The 19110-nt window shown below is 35.5% G+C and overlaps 2 protein-coding genes across 3 annotated transcripts; both read right to left on the minus strand.

Moving 5' to 3' along the window:
- Nucleotides 1–3264: 3264 nt before the first annotated feature.
- Nucleotides 3265–6647, minus strand: LOC132176921 (F-box/kelch-repeat protein At3g23880-like). 2 transcript variants are annotated; one of them, XM_059589081.1, is made up of 3 exons: nucleotides 6461–6647; nucleotides 5017–6338; nucleotides 3265–3491 (listed from the first exon to the last, which is right to left on the minus strand). In XM_059589081.1, the coding sequence occupies exon 2, from the start codon at nucleotides 6183–6185 to the stop codon at nucleotides 5196–5198; it is 990 nt and encodes a 329-aa protein (XP_059445064.1). In that variant the 5' UTR covers nucleotides 6186–6338; nucleotides 6461–6647; the 3' UTR covers nucleotides 3265–3491; nucleotides 5017–5195. The 2 variants fall into 2 exon arrangements, with proteins under 2 accessions (XP_059445064.1, XP_059445063.1); XM_059589080.1 differs by having other exon boundaries at nucleotides 3265–3499.
- A 1302-nt stretch (nucleotides 6648–7949) lies between these two features.
- On the minus strand, nucleotides 7950–13387 carry LOC132179824 (ATP-dependent Clp protease proteolytic subunit-related protein 1, chloroplastic). Its single transcript, XM_059592606.1, has 9 exons — nucleotides 13100–13387; nucleotides 11834–11949; nucleotides 11455–11658; nucleotides 11261–11365; nucleotides 11062–11124; nucleotides 10754–10865; nucleotides 8721–8782; nucleotides 8466–8648; nucleotides 7950–8377 (listed from the first exon to the last, which is right to left on the minus strand). Exons 1-9 carry the CDS (start codon nucleotides 13347–13349, stop codon nucleotides 8291–8293), a joined length of 1182 nt encoding a protein of 393 aa, XP_059448589.1. The 5' UTR covers nucleotides 13350–13387; the 3' UTR covers nucleotides 7950–8290.
- Between the last annotated feature and the right edge of the window lie 5723 nt (nucleotides 13388–19110).

A 19110-nucleotide genomic window follows, 5' to 3' on the forward strand; every position in this document is an offset into this window, starting at 1 on the left:
CTTGCCCTCCTACCCCTACACGCCGGTTTGTTTTTTTTTTTTTTTCAATTTTAAATTTTTTATTGTTATTATTATTCAAATAAGGGAAAATAAGTTACATGAGATCAAACAACAACAAATGGGTGGGCACCCTAACAATAAAGCCCAAACGAAAAATACAGTATAGATTCAAAAACAGTAACAAAGAATAGGCAATGGTCTCATTTATGATTTTTGAGGAACCATAAAAAAAGCTGGGCCTTTCCAAGGGCCGCACAAGGCGCAAAATAACTCAGTTAAGAGTCCTCATAGAGAAGTGGTTGTTGCAGGAGAAGTACTACAGTAAACTTGATGGAAGTCATTGATGGCCGAACACCAGCCACAAAAGTCTCCACAAAATCAATCCAAATTGGAGCACACAAAATCAATCCAAATTGGAGCTGGGAGACAGTAACCCACAAAGAAAAAAAGACAGCAAAACACAACAAAAATTACAAAAAAACAACAGAAAAGGAACAGAAAGATAATAAAACACTATAAAAAACCTACAACGGCGAAGGAGCATGGGTCTAGAGATGTGAGGCACATGAGAGAAGACTCCACGCGCCGGCACGTGTTGGCCGGAGTGGGGAGCGGACGGGATCAGCTGGAAGCGGGATGGTCCATGAGCAAGGTGGTGGAGCACACCTGCCGGTACGCCTGACGAAGGATTACAAATCTGACTTTGAAAAAATCAGATCTGCAAACCTCTATAGAACTGTGAGGTAGCCAACGATGGGGAGCGGGACTGAGGCAAAGGACGGGCCGACGGTGGAGGGAGGGCTGCAACGGTGACATTTGGAGGAAAAAGGAACAACAACAACGAAAAAAACTTGAGAAAAACTACCTAGAGGGGAGAAAAAACGAAGGAAAAGTGAAAAGGGAAGAGGGAGGGAAGGAGATCCATCCCTCCTTCCTGGAAAAGCCACCGGAGGTGGAGGAAAAGCCATAAATAGATAATTAAATCACCACTAAACCCAAAAACTTAAGCCAATAAGAAGATTAATTTAATAAATATATTCTAATAGTAACAAACAAATAATATCTCAATAAGAATACTCTAAACCAAGCCTGATAAATCATCTATTACAATGTTAACCTCGAATAAACACCACCATAAAATTTTCCAAGAAACCCAATAAATAAACCAAGTCTAATTGTCATAGCATAAATACTGTATATTCTAAATGAAGGCCTCTGCAAATCTTCACAACTCGAGCCACAGAATCTATATGCCTTAAGGGAGTTGAAAAACACAAATATTTATACCATTTCCAAAGAAACTTAAATCAATACTGCAACATCAACTTTACCAATATTTTATGCAAACATTTCCTCAATAAACATCCTCAACTATAATGTTTACAAATCAACATAGAAATCCAATATATCATAAAACATTGGTATGCATCATGTTTGTAAATCTAGCTCGACTCACACAATTTCAACATGTACATATAAACATATTTCTCATATTTTTCGAAAATAGAATATAATGGGAACATATATGAACCCAAATATACTTTACTTTTCTAAAATTCATAATATTATTTTGAAAAGTCATATTGGGTATTTTAGGAACAATCTAGAATGAACTACTTCCACCACTTACCTTGCAAGCACACCCAACAGCCAAAATTTCATATTCAAAGTTCACAAACATCTTCCAACCGCCTCAAATAATTCAATTTTCGGGCCTATCCAAAACAAACTCCATCATTCTAAATCACCATTCAACTAGAGACTACTCTCTAACTTAAACCGGAAGCACAACAAGCAAGACAAAGTTATAAGAAAACAAATAATGCTACGATTAATGTATTTATGGCCTGTACATGAAACCCAAAATCCACTTCCAACAACCACACTTGACTTGGAAGTAGCTAAACCACAACAACCCACCTCATAATTTCTTTCAACATTCTCCAAAGAACCTCAATAGTGTTCATAAATGGCTACCCAAAACAAAGCTCCAAGTTATAAAATCAAGTTAAACTAGACTTCAAACTTCTTAAGCAGCTTTCCAATATAGCTACTAATAGTTCCAGCCCACCCATTAGCAATTAGAAGAACACACTTTAAGGTTCAAATAAAGTTTCCATTGCTGCCAATGCTGCTAGGAAAAAAACGGCTTTCACCAAGTTTAGCAAAAATGCAAATTTTAACTCAAAAATCTCACATTTAGCGAATCCAATGAAACCCAACTAAAAATTGATGGGTCCATCATCAAATAACATTAACCATTATTTTTATCATAAACCCATGCAGTGTTCTAACCGTAACATGAGGGATAACAGATTTTTCCGTATAGACAATAGCTTGATTGCCGAGGCAGTGTCGTTGTTCAATGCCCCCTAGTCCTTTCAGGTGCGGCTTATTCGAAGTTGTTGGATAGAGAAGAGGACATAAATTTCTGGGATGGGGATGAAGGAGGTTTTCCTTACCCTTTGAGCTATTTCTCTCCTGCCACCTGCTTGGACTGGGCTTTGATAGGGGATCCATGTGAGGAGATGGATGTCGAGAGGTTACCCCTCGGAAGGTTAAAGGTAGAAGGGAGCTTAGGAACCTAGAATGCTCCATCAACTATGAGGTTAAGGGAGCATTGTCTAGGCGGGAGAAAGGTAAGACTCACGTTTTCTAGTGATGAGTGCCTTGGGGGGGTGTCGGGCTTTGTTGTTTTGTGGGTATTGATTTTGAGGGCTCGTCAGGTGTTTGGTTTTGTGGGTAGTCTTGCTGTTCATTTGGGTTCTTGCTCACTTTGAGCCTCTTGTGTTTACTACTTGTGTACTTAGGGGCACATTACACTTTTTAATAATATAAACTTCATTACTTATATATATATATATATATATATTGTTACAAACTACTTAAATAATGAACCATAAGGGAAGGGAAAAAAAAAAAAGAGAGCCACATATATGAAAGTTGACTTAAACTATTTCTATGTGTTGTTTCCACTTCCAAGGATATTATCTTTTTCCTTTTCTTGATCCCGAGTTTCTCTTTCAAGTTTGAATGCGTTGAAGTGCTCCTCATATGTTAGAGGTTCATGTTTATGTCGTTCCATTCAATTAGTTTTGCACCTCTGGCATCTTCTATAAATTGATTGATCTTAAGTTGTTTTTTCGTACATACGACACAATTTAGATTTAATTTTGAACATGAAAACAACCACAAGCACAGTAATAATAACAACATTAACCATAGTCAAATAAATATCAATATTATAATCATTGCTGCCCCATGTGAAATTTTCTAAATTGACTTGCAAATTCTACGCATTGCATATATTCAATGATAAAAAGCTGAAGATCAATGTCAAAAGATAACAAGTTTCTGAATGTAAAATAGATTTAAGAGGATATAAAGTTGGTTCATAAAAAAAAAAAAAGGAAATAAAGCTAAGAAAACCTAATTTCTTATGCCAGAAAAGCAGGAGCTATTCACAATCCGCAGCAAAAGCACCTAACACCCTGGATACCTAGGAGGGAACGTATCAAATCATCAGAAAAAAGAGAGCCAATTATATTAAATAATACGAATGGACAAGGGCATGATATTTTCAGAAGGGAAATGCTAAGTGTTCTTTTAGTGTTCTCTCAACTGTGATGTGGCTTGTAAAATCACCAATAGATTAAAAGTTAATAATGATAATCTCAAATTCAACGGTAATTTTAAAAGCCACATCACAGTTGGGAGAACACTAGAAAAACACCTAGCATTTCCCTTTTCAAAATTGGCAGACAAAAAAGAAATTCAATTGCAGATAGAGAAAATGGAAAGATAATTATTTTTTCTTAAGCATAATATATGGTAGTATGACAGCTCAAACATGATAAATATGAGACTAGTATAGAAAGAACAAAACTAAATGTATGCTCCTCTGCCAGGGAAACCTACATTTATGACTTATGTAGGTGCAGATGTGCGAAGTTGATAGACAACGTGAATAATGTACTAGAAAAAAATAGAAGTGGAGGCCATAAGTAAATTATAAATAAAGAAATAGAATATATAAGTAAAAAAAATATTAAGAGGAAGAAGACTATGTGGAAATAATATTGTTCAATGAGAAGCCTATAAAGTCTAACAATTACATATTAGTTAATAACTAGATTGAACCAATGAGCTTTAGCTCAAATGGTACTTCCTCCCTTTATAGCAAGGTAGAGGGTGAGGTTGTGGGTTCATGTCCCACTGGGTACATGTATCACTTACTAATAAAAAAACTAATAACTGAATTGAATATTGCAAATTGCAAGAGAGATATAGGAAAAATGATACTACAGAATTACAAATATAGTAAGATAGTATTCATCAAAAAACAAACACAGTAAGATAGTAGGATAGTGATAAGATTAATACGTACAACAATACCATTAAGGTTTTGCATTCTAACAAATATCCATTCCCTATTGTCTTTCCCTGCAAATTATTTAAAAGAAAGAGCTGTCTCTACTGGTTATCAATCTGACTGAACTTTGGGATTGATATAACTACAGGATATTTGCTGCGTGAATGCATGAATTCTAAAACTTCGCTCAGGGATTAGTCATCCTATGATGCTGACAGATTATGGCATAAAGAATTCATTTGTAAATCCACAAATTATTTACATCTTGGCTGTTTCTCTTGGAAACATGGCAGGTGGTCACCTATAACTTTTTTGATAAGTAGCAGGTTGTTACCTATAACATCATGTCAGAATAGTCATCCCTAAAGGTTTCTCACTTTGGCATTACAACAATAATAAAATAGTGCAATGGTAGTGCCCTAGGGATAGACGGAGTCCATATGGCTATAGAAAGCGTATGAGAGTCCTCCCTCCTAAGTTCTAATAGCAAGCTTTTCAATCTAAAAGGAATGAATCTCACAGTTGAACGCACCAAAGATGAAGAGGCATGCTTTCTAAGTATAGAGCATAATTTCCTGACCTATGTGAAATACTGGAAATTTTAACTGTCAAACATTAAGCCATCTTTTCTGGGCAACCTTTACCTGCTTTCCTTTCTGAGCTTACTACCACCAGACGAATTCCCCTATCTCCCCAGTTCTCGGTCAGCTAAGTCCAGTAGAACAAGGCTCTCCACATAGGAATCGAAATAAATCATCTCGCCACGAACGTCAACGGGAGGATCCTCCAAATATTGTCGTCCGCTCCTAGGTCCAAAAGAAAGCTACCTGGTACCCTTCTCCATTAGAAGTTCACCACTCTTAGTAAAGCCTATCACCTTGCTATGTGGGCTATATAGCCCAACGGGAAGATCAAACAGCTTAGTCCAAGATTCCGCTACTCCATACTCTTTCATCACCCACACCGTTGTAGATGTCTTCTTACCATCATAGCCGTCACGAATGACAAGCGCAAGCATCCCATCACATAGCGCCACAGTAACTTTCAAGTCACCCGGCCCTTGGAAGCCCTTAGGCATTCCCACTTCACCGAAGGCTTCATCCTTCATATTAAACGACATGATCACAAAGCTAAAGGCTCTCAGGGCGGACCAGTGGAGTGACCCATTCACGAAAACCGATGGGGACAAATCCTCAGTTATGATGCAAGGAGGAACCGGGGCCGTAACAGAGCGCCATATGCCGGTTCGAAGCGTATAAATCTCAACGAGAGGTCGAAGAGTTCTGTAACTAGAATACACGAGCCTCACAAATTTGTAATCATCGGTCGTGGGATCATACCCAAACCCAACAGAGTGGTCTAACGGAATCGAACCGTCAAATCCAATATTAGGCTTGGGAAGGGTTATGGCTATTTGAATGGATGAGTTCCAGAGAACACATAATTTTGAACGTTTATAGGCAAGACCAAGTAGGCCGTTAGATGAACCAACTAAGACCAACTCAAATTCATTGTTAGAAGGATCATACAATTCTCTGCGTTCTGATGGGTTTGCAAGGAAATCCTCCTTCTGTTCTTCTATTTCTTGATTTGATGGGTACATCAGGAGGGTGCCTATGTGGCCATAGTTGGCGTAAAGGCAGGGCTGGTGTTGGGAGTTGGAAAGAGAGCGACTGAGGTGGGTGGAGATGAAGTTGGGGGTGGAGATTAGAGAGCACCATGCCTTTGAAACGCACCTGAGTCTCATGAGCGACTTCCCCGGCATTCGTGAGAGTATGTCGGTGATAATCTCGTGTGGGAGACGGTCCGACATCGTGAGAGGATGTCGGCAATGATCACTGAGCGACTTCCTTTTCTTCCAACTACTTCTCTCAAGAGCAGTACACAGTGACGATTAGGGCGGGTATCCTTTTCTTCCTACTACTTCTCATAAACGCGAACACAGTGACGATCTAAATCTTCCCATCTGCAGCAATTAATCAAACCCAATGAAAACAAGAACACCCAGAAACCAAAAACAACAAACCCACCATTCAAAAAAAAAAAAATCAATGCTCACAAAGAAGATTGCAAAAACTAAGCTTTTACCTGGAATTACGTATGGCTGCATATTGTGGGTGATTCAACTAATTTTTTGTGGGTGCCGGGTATACCGTAGAAGGGTTTAGGGTATAGTCGGGTATTTTATACCGTAGAAGGGTTTAGGGTTTAGGGTGTACTTGAGTATTTTGTTGAGCTGGGTGGGGTGAATTTAACTTTAAGCTACATGAGTCAACAAAATAGCGGATGTGAATGCTTAGGGAACCAAAATGAAGACGCAAGATTTGTATTTTCCTACAGCAAAAAAACAATTAATAATAATAATAAATAAAGGATATTTTAGTCCTTCCCCAATATTCCTTCCGGTGCAAGTTTTGTCGGGTTCTTGAGTGTGCATGGCTAGAGTAGAGCGTATTTGAGATTGTATTTGAGAAATAGAGCTTTTAAGTCAAAAAGTGCTTTTGGGCAAAAGCTTCATTTTTAAGCTTTTTGCTAAAAGTACGTTTTGACAATTTTTAAGTTTTTTTTACCCTTAAAAACGCTTTTAATTTTTTTATCAAATGAATACTTTTTTTAAAAAAAATAACTTTTTGAGTGTTAAACGTACTTTTAAGCTTCTCAAACGCAATCTCAAACAGGTCTTAAGTGGACAAAGTCTGGAGATTATTTTGTCCAAAAACTAATAAATTAATTCATACCGTCAAATTTTGTCCAAAAACTTAACCAATTTTGTTAGTCTAGAGCCAATAAAAGTACAACATGTGTTTCTTTAATTACCGACTAAAGAAAATATTATATAATTTTTCACTTCATGTATATATTCCACACCATCTCATCCGCCACATTAGAAAGGTAAATAAAGGAATATATATATATATATATATATATATATAACGTTTCAGTACGTAGTCGTCTTCTTCACTTGGATCTTTCACCGAAAAATCGCGGTTCTCACTCTTAACTTCGTTTTTTTCTTTTCATTTTCCATCCATATTGTATTTTTGGAAATTTTAGTATTTTCTTTTGAGGAGAAAGGGGAGAGGAGGGGACATTGCAACCCTTCTTGTAGATCAGCAAAGTACATTAACCAAATTAAAAGATCAAAAGACATTGCAAAGATAAGTATACTTTGTCGTTATAATAAGTAATAAGGGGACATACATTTTGTAATATGTTTTGAACCACAAAAGAAACAAATTATTAATTATAAAGGTCTTTTTTTCTTTTTTAACTACCAACTTGTAAATATATCATACATCCAATTATCTATTATTTTTCTATACCACTTAATATTAACTCTTTTCTAAAGAACATGTTATGTTATGTTAGTCTTCGTTGTAAGAAGTTTTATTTGATCGTTTTAATATAAGTCGAACTTGATGCACATTATAACTTGCTCACACATTTTGTTGGCATAAAGCAACAAAAGAATGAAGCAACAGTTAAAATCACAATAAGATAGTTGCAGCAACCACAACATTCGACAAGAAATCAACTGAGTAAGTTACGTTTTAATCCATTATTTAATAACCAAAAATGGAAGGAAAAAAATAAAAAAATCTATGTCCAAGACTATTGAGAATAACACTTCAAAATGTAGCAACTGCAAATGTAACTAAAAACAGGTAGCATATATACAACAACAACAAAAAGGAACCAAAACGTAATCTTCATATCTTTTTGGTCGGGAAAGTGATTAAACATTATACATCCTCCAAGAAACCCACGTACGTATACAGCAGAGAAAAGAGTAGTGAAGAAGTGGCTTGTGGTGGTACCATTAAGTAGCGGGAGTTCAGCTGAAGCGCCAACGATTTGGATAAACCCCATCCATCAACTTTTCCTTTCTATGTTTATGGTTTGCTACTGCTGTTTTGATTACCTAAATCCGGAGGGAGCTGCTTGGGGACCAGCTCCTGCTCCTCTTCTTGTAGCCTTTGATTGAGCAAGCATCTCATCATAATTCTGTGCAGAGAAATTATAATTAGAACTAACAAGGAGGATGAATGAGTGTTTAGGGAAAAACAGAAACGAAGAGCAATGGAAACATTACCCTCTTCTCAAAGGCGGAATCTCTCGAGTCGATTATCTTGTCCGCAATGCCGTAATCTATGGCTTCCAGTGCTTGGAAATATTTAGGTCGTTGGATGTCTTTGGCAATTTCTTCCTTGGGTTTCCCAATTCCTTTTGCTAATAGTTCAATGTAGTACTCTGTATTTGCATCCAGCTCTTTGGCCTGAAAGAAGCTTGTCAATGAAGCTGAGAGAGAGAGAGAGAGAGAGAGAGAGAGAGAGAAGAGTGCAAGTACCTTAATCCACATATCTATTACAGCACCACTTGATCTGTTGACTTTCGGCAGATATAATTTTGCTGCAAACAAAAAGAAAGAGAGAGAGAGAGGAACAATCAAATTAAAGAAGACAATGGAGCTTAAATGCATATATAATGCAGGCACATATACCAACTATAAGGTCCAACTGTTTTACATATACTAGTCGATCAGCAGGCGGTAAAGGTGAAAATGAAAAACTAGACAAGTCGTAGGTAAGATGCAATTAGTTCTAATCTCATTATGGATTTTGAAAGAAAAAAAAATTGAAAGCAGTCGAGTGATATTCTAGGTGAAATAAGATTGGAAAGGCCTCAAACACATGGGAAATGGATATGGAGAAAGTCGACAAAAGGAACACACTCAAATAATCAAAAAAACCTACCAAGGAAGGGAGATGAACACAGACAAACCTAGTACGCCACTCAGACAGTGACAGCAAATATAAAGACTTTTAGCTCAAGAGTAGATAACTCAATGCAATTAAACATGCAGTTATCCATCTCTCTCCATATTGTCCACAAAAGGCAAAGGAAGGTCACTTTCCAAATAACACTACTTTTACACCTTCGAAAGAGACCTTTTCAAGCAAAGTACATCTCCACCACTTTCCTAGCCATTACCCATTGAAACTCAAAAATCACATAAACAAAGGACGAAAAATCTCTAGCAATCTAGGACTGAATTAACAAGTGATCAACCATCTCATCACCATACTTGCACGTGCAACACCAGTCTACAAGGACAACGTCCAATTTGTTCACATTCCAACTTAATATACCAGTCCCATCAATCACTGGCATATTCGAGCATAATTAATCAAAAAATGACTCCAATGAGTCCAACTCCCAATCATGGAACAGGGTAAGAACAACAAATCTAACATTAGCGAGGTAAGGGTGTAGAGTAGCAATATTAAATGTTCTTAATTAAACCAAATTTGTCCATAATAGGACATGAGTCACCATATGTAAACAAAGCTTTTGGCACAGAGAAACATGGGAGGAAAGAAAGGTATTTAAGCAAACAGAAATACCTAAGACAAAATTTGAAGCAAAAATATCTGACTTCTTTTTCTTTTAAGAAAAAATCTTTGCATAGTCCATGCAGCAAATTATGAAGCTTACATAACATACTCATCTAGAAGGCTTTTATCTCAAAGCCAATGGTCTGCAAGTATATACACATGGAAGGCTCTTAGAAGGTTGCTGTCCTTGCAGCCTTAGGAATACACAACTTTAGAATAAGAAGAAAAAAAATCTAGAACTATACAAGGAATAAACCATTTCATGCCAGACACAATGTGAAATCAGCTCAATGAAATTTTCAACCACAATCAAATTCCATTCATGTTGCAAAAATGTAATGGACTTTCTACTGACAAACTCGTGATCTGAAATAGAGACCAAAGATAAAAGCTGGCCCACCAAATTCAAAAGTGAAGATTGGGGGGTATAATTTGCTTTGGACTGGGAAAGTTAAAATATGAACCTATCGACGAAAAACACAAATGACACAAATGATAAGCATCCCTTTGAGGCTTTTTTTTTTTTCTTAAAAATAAATAAATAATATGATTTTAACCAAAAACCTTACCCCAACCCCACACCATTCCTTGCCATCCTTTGTGGGAGTCGCATATTATATTATAATCATAGTTGGCTGTCAATGGCTTTCTGGTAGCTTAACATACTGCTTCAAATTCCTATATATATCGATAGAACAGTAGGACTGCTGTAACCAAGAAAGACCCCTTCTACTACATTGAAACCAGAGATTCTAGATTGAGGTTTGTCCAACCATAGCAAGGCAAACAGACTTTTAACAGAAAAATTGTCTCATTTGTAAATTGTAAAAGATAGGGTTTGAAAATTGTGAAATGTGTTTGTTGATCATGAATACGGCAAAGGAATGCAGAAATGGCATTCTCCTTATAGCTTAAAGGGTGCAGAACAAATGTGCAGAAAGTAGTCATTCTAATCTTTTGAACTTTAGAGAGAAGTAAATCATACTGGAGCAATTTGGCTGTACAGCACGATAACCCTTTGCTCCAAGTGCTAGAAGCATCGCTGCTTGACCATATGCCATGCCGCAGTTTACAGTATAGACATCTGATTTTACATACTTCAAGCAGATGGAGAAATACATGCACAGGTAAAGTAGGTAGGTTAAACAACTAATATAAAATGATAAGCTAACCAAAATGCATATGAAGAAAATTGAGCTATTTCCATGGGCCTTTCTTGAGCTCCATTATTCTCTGTTTCACAATTAATACAGATGCAAATAATACTACATAAGAGTTGATGATAATACTTACAGACATCATGTCAGCTATTGCATATGCCTCAGTTTCTGATCCAACAGTCTCCATCTTCTCATTCTAAATGAAATTAACAGAGATGAAATGAAGTAAGTACACAAGCTTGAACAATAAAATATAATTCTGAGAAGTATAATTTTCCCAATCAGAATTTTCATATGGAGGAAAATAAAAAACAACAAATTCCAATGCTAACCTGTGTTCCAGGTGAATTTATGTACAAATAGATAGGCTTTGAAGGATTATCATAATCCAACCACATAAACTGTGCAACAAGGAGCTCAGTTACTGCTGGTACGATCTGCATCAAGCACACATGAAAATATCAAGATGGCTCAGATCAAAAGGATAGAACATGCCATCATAATTAGATATAGTATTGTGGCTCACCGGCATGCCCAAATAGATTATCCGAGCATCTAAGAGCAACGAAGGCAAATCAGGAGGAGCAGTTCTAGGTCTTCCATATCCTCTGGCTCCTCCACGATACATACTTACACTCATACTATATTTTGGAGAACTCTTTTCACCCGTGCCGGATAGACTCCACATCCCTCCATGGTCCAAATAGTTCTTGGCAGAAGAGATGCTATCCTGTCAATAGTTGTAAAAGATAAGAACTCCTGGGAATAACTGACTTTGCTGCAATAAAATTTATGTTCTATTGGGAATCCACTTCCAACAAGCATAATATGTAATGGATTTTCTTCATTATTATATCATACGCCAATCAGATGACATAAAGGAGTAAGCTAGAAGTGAGAAGAACCTCTGTAACTCTTTCAGACTGCCTTCGGACGGGATTATCTTCTGTCATGAACATGTCCATTTGAGAAGCATTAAGGCCATAAAGAGATTGGGGTGCATTCTTGTAATTGTTCATCACTACCAAAGAAAAAATGAGGTAAAGGTAAGAAGTAATTTCAATTTTTTTTTTTTTTCCCTTAGGTGTGACTTTCATTTAAAGAGCTTTTCAGCAAGTACAGTCCCTTCTCCAAAGTAAGCAATACACCCAAAACAAACATGGACTAGACATGATATGAACAAGCTAACACAAACAAGATGAGAACATGGCAAGAAACGAAAAATAATCATGTAAGCATACTTTTAGTAGCTCTTTCTACCACTCCATGAATCACCTAGAGTCGTACTTTAATATAACCAGATCAGTAACTATGCATTCTCCAACTGCTTGTGATTCCAAGTTGTTCTCCCCAAATAGTCTGCTGTCATAATGTAACCGCTACTCATAAAGCGACTAAACATTTCTAACAAAGGCATGAAACATATGAACTTGGGTTGTTGCACCTTGGAAACTCAAACTGAAAGAACAATCTATATTTTTGGTTCCAGTTCAACTATAAGTAGGCTGATATTTTAGCTAGCCGCCTTTCTTTACAACTAATAATAAGTCCAAATCATAGTCATTAACATCAAAGGTTAGTGGCAGAGTGACACAATTATGAAGGAACAATCATAGTAATTCTGGATTAGGACCATATAAATTTTCCTTCAACAGTAAAGATGGGTAACTAATACCTAATTATACTTCAAAATATAACATACTCCACTATTTACAAAGCCTTCCATTCTAATTATCAGCTCTCCAAATTTAACTTCTAAATTATTAAAAAGAACAAAAAAAAAAACCTGAATAGGTAATGCAACGATCCTATCTACATGTAACAGATGCATATTTTGTTACCTATACCAGATACCATCAAAATGAAAACTAACCCCTCTATTAGGTTGGTGAGAAAGCCCAGGAAAAAAAATTGAAGAAAAAAAAAACCCGTAAGTTTAGCTCTTGGAAACATCATTGGTTTATTAGTTTCCAATAAAACTCACCTAAAACAAAGCCATGTAATTGACTTTTACTTAACCCATTTCGTAGTTTCACATCTCAAGCAAAGAACCCACGAAATATCTTCGATTAAGATGAATTTAATTAATCCCAAAACAAAGAATAAAACTGAAATGAAGAGTGGAAAATTATATAGCAAAGATGGTGACTTAGAGAGAGAGAGAGACTAACATCCATCTTTGAGATTTTCTTCCCTGAACTGCTTGGGAATATGGTCCAAGGACTTGGCAAGCGGGGACCTGAAGCACCTTCGAGCTGTGCTCTTTCTTGAGTGAGCGATAGAAGCAGAAAAGAGCTTGGTGCCGTGGAGGAAAGGGGACTTTTGGAGCCCAAGAGAGGTACCCACTTGCCCAAATCCTCGAGGGTCCTCGATGGTGGAGGACGGTGGAGCTGAAAGCGGGGAGAGAAGCGAGGTGGCCATACAGAGAGAGAGAGAGAGATTCCAGAAGTTTTGAGGTTTTTCTGTGCAAAGATGTGTGGATGGGTATGTTTCTGTGTAATAGAGTCAGTGAATAGCCCATGGGCTAATGGGCTTGAGTCAGTGAAAAGCCCATGGGTTAATGGGCTTGAGTATTCCAAATGTTTTTTTTTTCTCTGAAACCTTGAGTGCATAATAGATGTTTTGAGTTAAGCCCCGGTTAGAAGACAATGGGGCCGAATCTAGCATGGCCAAGCCTTCATAGAATTCATTCAACAATCAGCCCAAGCTTGGGACAAATTACACCACTTGGGCCAACTCAATTCTTTGGAGGCCAGTGACACAATATGGGTGAAAAATATTAATAAAATTTGATAGGTAAATTTAATTATTTAGTGGCTAACATAGTAAATATCACGTAAACTGTCATGTTAATTTATAAGGAACTTTGTAGTAAAAATTTGTGGTACCACTAACAAAACTTTATAAGGAATCCATATGATGGCATTTACTAATAAACAAATTAAGAGAAAAAGAGCATCATAGAGAGAGCATAACAGAGTAGGGGGAGGGAGTTATGACTCCCTCCTCCCCACCCCCTTTCTCATTCCCCTTCCCCCTCATTTTTAACGTCTCCACCATAGATTGATCAGGGCGTGTATGTCAATGGTCCTCAGAGTGTTTTTTAGCGGCGCGTAGCTGGCTGACGGTAGCGCGTGGAACGCGTGAGGGTGTGTTGAGTTTTTGTTATTGTATTTCAGTTGTTTTTAAATAAAAATGTATCTCTCTAGATGTGCTTTTAGTAGCAATCTATGGGGTAAAGTTTTATTCGTTTTCTTAGGTTTTATTTTTACGAATCCTTAAGAATAACAGAATTAGTTTCCGATCGATCTTTTGTTTTTTTATGGTTCTTTTTCTGGGAGTAAACTATAGACCGATGACAGAGAAGTTATCAAGCATAAAGAAGAATTATCAAAAGCGAAGGGGATTGCGATTAATAAAGCACTAGTAGCGGAGATAAAAATGCCAGGGAATCAAGGACCTGACAGTGGATATAAATGTGATTCACCGTAATTTACTGTAAATCTGAAACTGATTGAAACAATGACTTTTCATATATATTGTCTTATGTCATAGATAATATTTGAGTTTTAAATATTCCAAATTATATATTTGACATTATACAGAACATTTTGCCCAATTTAATTATTATATCAATGAAGAGATAATTCTTAAAATATATATAATAAATTGATATGACTATTGTATTATTATACAAATTTACCTTTATCCCCCTTCCCCGCATTGAAATAGAAAGGAAAAAAAAAAAACAAATTTACCTTTTGCAAATCTGGTTATAAAATGCCAATTAATATATACCATATATTATACTAAATACCATCATAAATAATTATGTCAGTCTCTACCCATTGAGTAACTAGAATTGAGTAATTCTAAAGAGAAATGATTAATGTTATAAATTTACCATTAAATTTGTAGACTTATGTAGATCTCACATAAGTCAATGGTGAACCCATAAATATAATAATTAATCTATTGAATTTGTAGGAGAATTATTAAAAGAAAACGCTAGGTGTTCTTTTAGTGTTATCCTGATATCCTCCCAACTGTGATGTGACTTTTAAAATTATTGTTGAATTTGAGATTATGATTAATTTTAAAAGCCATATCACAATTTGAAGGACACCAGAAGAACATTAAAAGAATACCTAGCGTTTCTCTTAAAAAAAATATGAAAATTTTTTTGACACCAATCATTTATAAATTCTAATTACCGTACTTTTTGTTTTCTTTTTCAATAAAAAACCAAAATTTAGGAAAAACCAATGGAAAACTTCTATGAATAGTCTTAACACCATCATCATCCACCCATGACATCAAATGTGAAATTCAATTTTATATATATATTTTTCTTCAAGATGTCATAATTGCAATTACTTAGTAGAGAGAGAATCTAAACTTCTAGAGATTGACAAAAAGGTTTATTCAGTTGAAGGTTCCCCATTTGGTTAACCAAAAAAACTATAATAGAAGTGATTATGTGAGGCATGACTTCATCAGCAGCCTTGCTTGTGCCGTCTTTCACTAAATGTTACTTTCACCAAGTTTCTTTTGATGTTTCCATTTGATTTTTCAAGCAATTCATGTTTAATTTTTTAAAATAAATGATGAGTTAATAACTTAATATAGTATCAGTCTATCATAGCATAAGTCTCAGTTTAAACCTTGTTTGTCTTTGTTATTTATCTCTTAATTTTAATTAAATATTTCACTTGTTGAGCTTTACTTATTAAAAAAAGTTTGAATACACATATTAAAAAAATGGATAATAACTTTTTTAGTACTTGAGTTTTGAAGTTTTTTAATTTTTTCTCCTAGGTTTTAAAACATGACAAAATTAGTACATCAGATTTTAGAAAAGACCGAATCATCATTTTCAGTTTGAAAAATTCTATGGGGGTGGCCAAACCATCCCAGGAGGTGGCCAGCCACCCCCAGTTTGACCTTCAGCCACCACCAAGGCCGGTATGGGGGTGGCCGAGCCACCTCTTGGTTCAGCCATTCTCATAGAATTTTTTAAACTGGAGGTGGTGGTGATTCGATCTTTTTTTAAATTTAAGGTACTAATTTTATCATGTTTTAAAATTTAGAGAGAAAAATTAAAAAATCTAAAAACTCAGGTACCAAAAAATTTATTAACCCATAAAAAAAATTAAAATATAAATAAATAATTAAATTAATTTTATGCTTTTGAAGAAGTAGTTAACAATGGATTAAGATGAAGTGATTATGCGAGACGTCACACGTGACATCAGCAAGCTTTGCTTTGTTTGCGCCGTGTGCCAAACTTTGACGCCACAATAAAGAGTTAACGTGAACCACATTGCCACAAAGCCACGTCTTGATCATTTCTTTACAGCCATCCCATTGGCTGAAACACCGCAAGTCCAGTGACGTGTCCATTGTCCATTGGCTTCCCAGAATAGAAAGCTGCATGACATGAGTCAAGAATCAAGATGAATTATTACGACCTTTTTGTTTTCATCCAAAATGAAAATCCCAATCTTTATCTGAAACAGCATGGCTTCAGAGGATCGATGACGTCTTCTGCATAGAAGGATGAGTTGTTCATTTGGGACGCACAATCAAGCATTCAAACGAATACCTCTTAGCGGAGGTGGTTGTCTTTACTGTTTGGGAGTCTTTTTATTATTTGTCAATCACTTTGTAGGGCTCTTTGAAAAGTTCAATTTATTTATGGTTCTTCTCATCATGAATGAAACCATTGCTTATATTTTGTTACTGTTATTATTATTGTCTATGCATTATATTTTATCATTTGGGTTTGTTGTAAGGGTGTCCACTCTTTTGTTGTTGTTCGATCTCATATAACCTATTCTCCATTATTTGATTAAAAATGTATATATATAAAAAAAAAAAAAAAAAGATCCGAAATTCTTTTCAACTATAATGGTAACATGATTGTCTCAATTAATTATTGGATCAATCATTGTTAAAATAAATAAAGTTAACAATTGGTTGCGATTGTCACATTAATATTGTGGAATCTCATGATACTGATGTGTCTATTACAATCAAGACTGATTTATATAGTCTAACACTCATACTTCGGCACAACTCAAACTGACACGCGACATAATTGTAGGCAATTTTTGACATTACTCGCAAACTTGACATAAATTCAGTACAAAATTAGATGGTTAGAATTGAGATGTTTAACTCATTTAATTAAACAAGTCGGATTATGATTGCCCTATATAATCTTATATACACATTTCGACACACCAACACAAATTGTCACCTTTAATCACAACCAACTCTTGAATCGGTCCTAGTTAAAATAAAACTTGTTTCTTTAGAATTAGAACACGTGTCTTATAACAAGACACGAGAGATACGTATTTCAATTGAAATTGAACTCTAGCAAAACCCGTGACAACCCAATTAGCAACCTAACTTTTGGGATCAGCCCATGGTATGTTTGATTAAACCCTCAATGTTAAGCTAATTATTGATGTTATATTTTAGGATTTGGGTAAGAAAACAAGAATAAGAATTTCTGTCCACCCAGACCCACTAGAGTCTAGCTAGAGAGAGCTATCGCAAGTGAGAGTGATCCTCGGACTTCAGCTGTGTGGGAAGTAATACGTGGCAAAGAACAACGTCAGCAGTGGCCACTTGGCAGCATTAAAGAGACTCCCAACAGATTGGACGGCATAAATTGCTTGTCGGTTATGCCAAACATGTGAAAGTATCCGAAAAGAGACCTACTTATTTGCCAAGTGTCTTCGTCGAAACGCTGCCGCGTTGCTTGCCGTGGCGCCAGACGGTTGGACATTACCGTTGGCGTCGGTGAAACTTGCGTGTGGGTTAGTAACTTAGTGTAGTGTCCAAGTACACTCTCCCCCGATGCCTTTTTTAACCTTTTTCCTTTTCAACAAGCCTCCTCCCTTTTCTTTCTTTAAAACATTTTTTTTTTTTTACTTCTTAAAATATAAATATTAATAAATTGAGTAATACTATATAATACATCTTTATCTACTCTTATTTTATTGGGCTAATGTAACAATGTTCATCAATTATTGAATCAGTTAGATTTATTGCATACTACATTAACCAAATAAGATGTTAAACTAATGATTATATAATTAAATATATCTCTTATTATCAGTTTAAGTTTTTTAAGATAACTGGTAATTTAACATGGTATCAGAACCAAATGTCTTGAGTTCGAACCTTGACTCCATCAAATCACCCTCTATTTAAATTAAATATTCCACATGTTGGGCCTCACCTATTAAAAAATAGTTTAAACTCACACGTGAAGGGGAGTGTTAAAGTAATGATTATGTGATTAAATATATCTTTTCTTATCAGCTTAAACTTTTGAGATAATTGGTAATTTAACATAAGATGAACGTATAGTATATAACATTTCTCTAACAAACAACTTAATCATAAAACATTCTTAAAAATACGAAAAACAACTTTCATTTATGGTCTCTCATGTTTGATATGCATTTGTTTCTGTCTCTCTTTTTCGGTGTCCCAACGGATATAGTGCTATTGGTAAAAAAAAAAAAAAAAAAAAAATTATATGGCGTTTTTTGCTTTTTGATTATGCTATGACATAAAAATTAAAATAATTTTTAATGATTTTGAGATTAAATTACTTATTCCAAAATTCATCTAGAAAAAAGTGCTTCTCCTCATCATTAGCCAAAGAAAATGTGAGTAAAATGTAATAAAATAAAAGTAAGAAAACGGTAGATAAAAAGTAAAACAAATAATTAATATGTCTTTGTAAATAAATAATTAATATGTCTTTGTTGCATAAACCTACTCAACAACATATAATTATATAATTAAGCTTATGGAAAATTATTTGATGAATTGACTTAACAATATAGGAAATTAAGAGATCTCTCTACTTTTGATGAAAATAGAGTTGAAGTAGTCCTAACTCGTACAACAAGAAAAGTATAAATCTACGATCCCTTGCCAAAATTGCCATCTCATTCAATGTATCCAGGAAGCACGAGGGGCTTGTTTTTTCTGGAAAACAACGAGGATTAGTCATAGGAATAATAATAACACGTGGCTTATAATCGAAGTTTCCCCCCAAGTCTAGCTGTCTTTCTTGCCACAAAGCCCACCAACGAAGAACTACCGAAATACAACCTCAATTTCAAACCCAATATTAAGAAAATGAAAATTGGAA

The sequence above is a fragment of the Corylus avellana genome, chromosome ca4, assembly GCF_901000735.1.
Source record: "Corylus avellana chromosome ca4, CavTom2PMs-1.0".
NCBI lineage: Eukaryota > Viridiplantae > Streptophyta > Magnoliopsida > Fagales > Betulaceae > Corylus > Corylus avellana.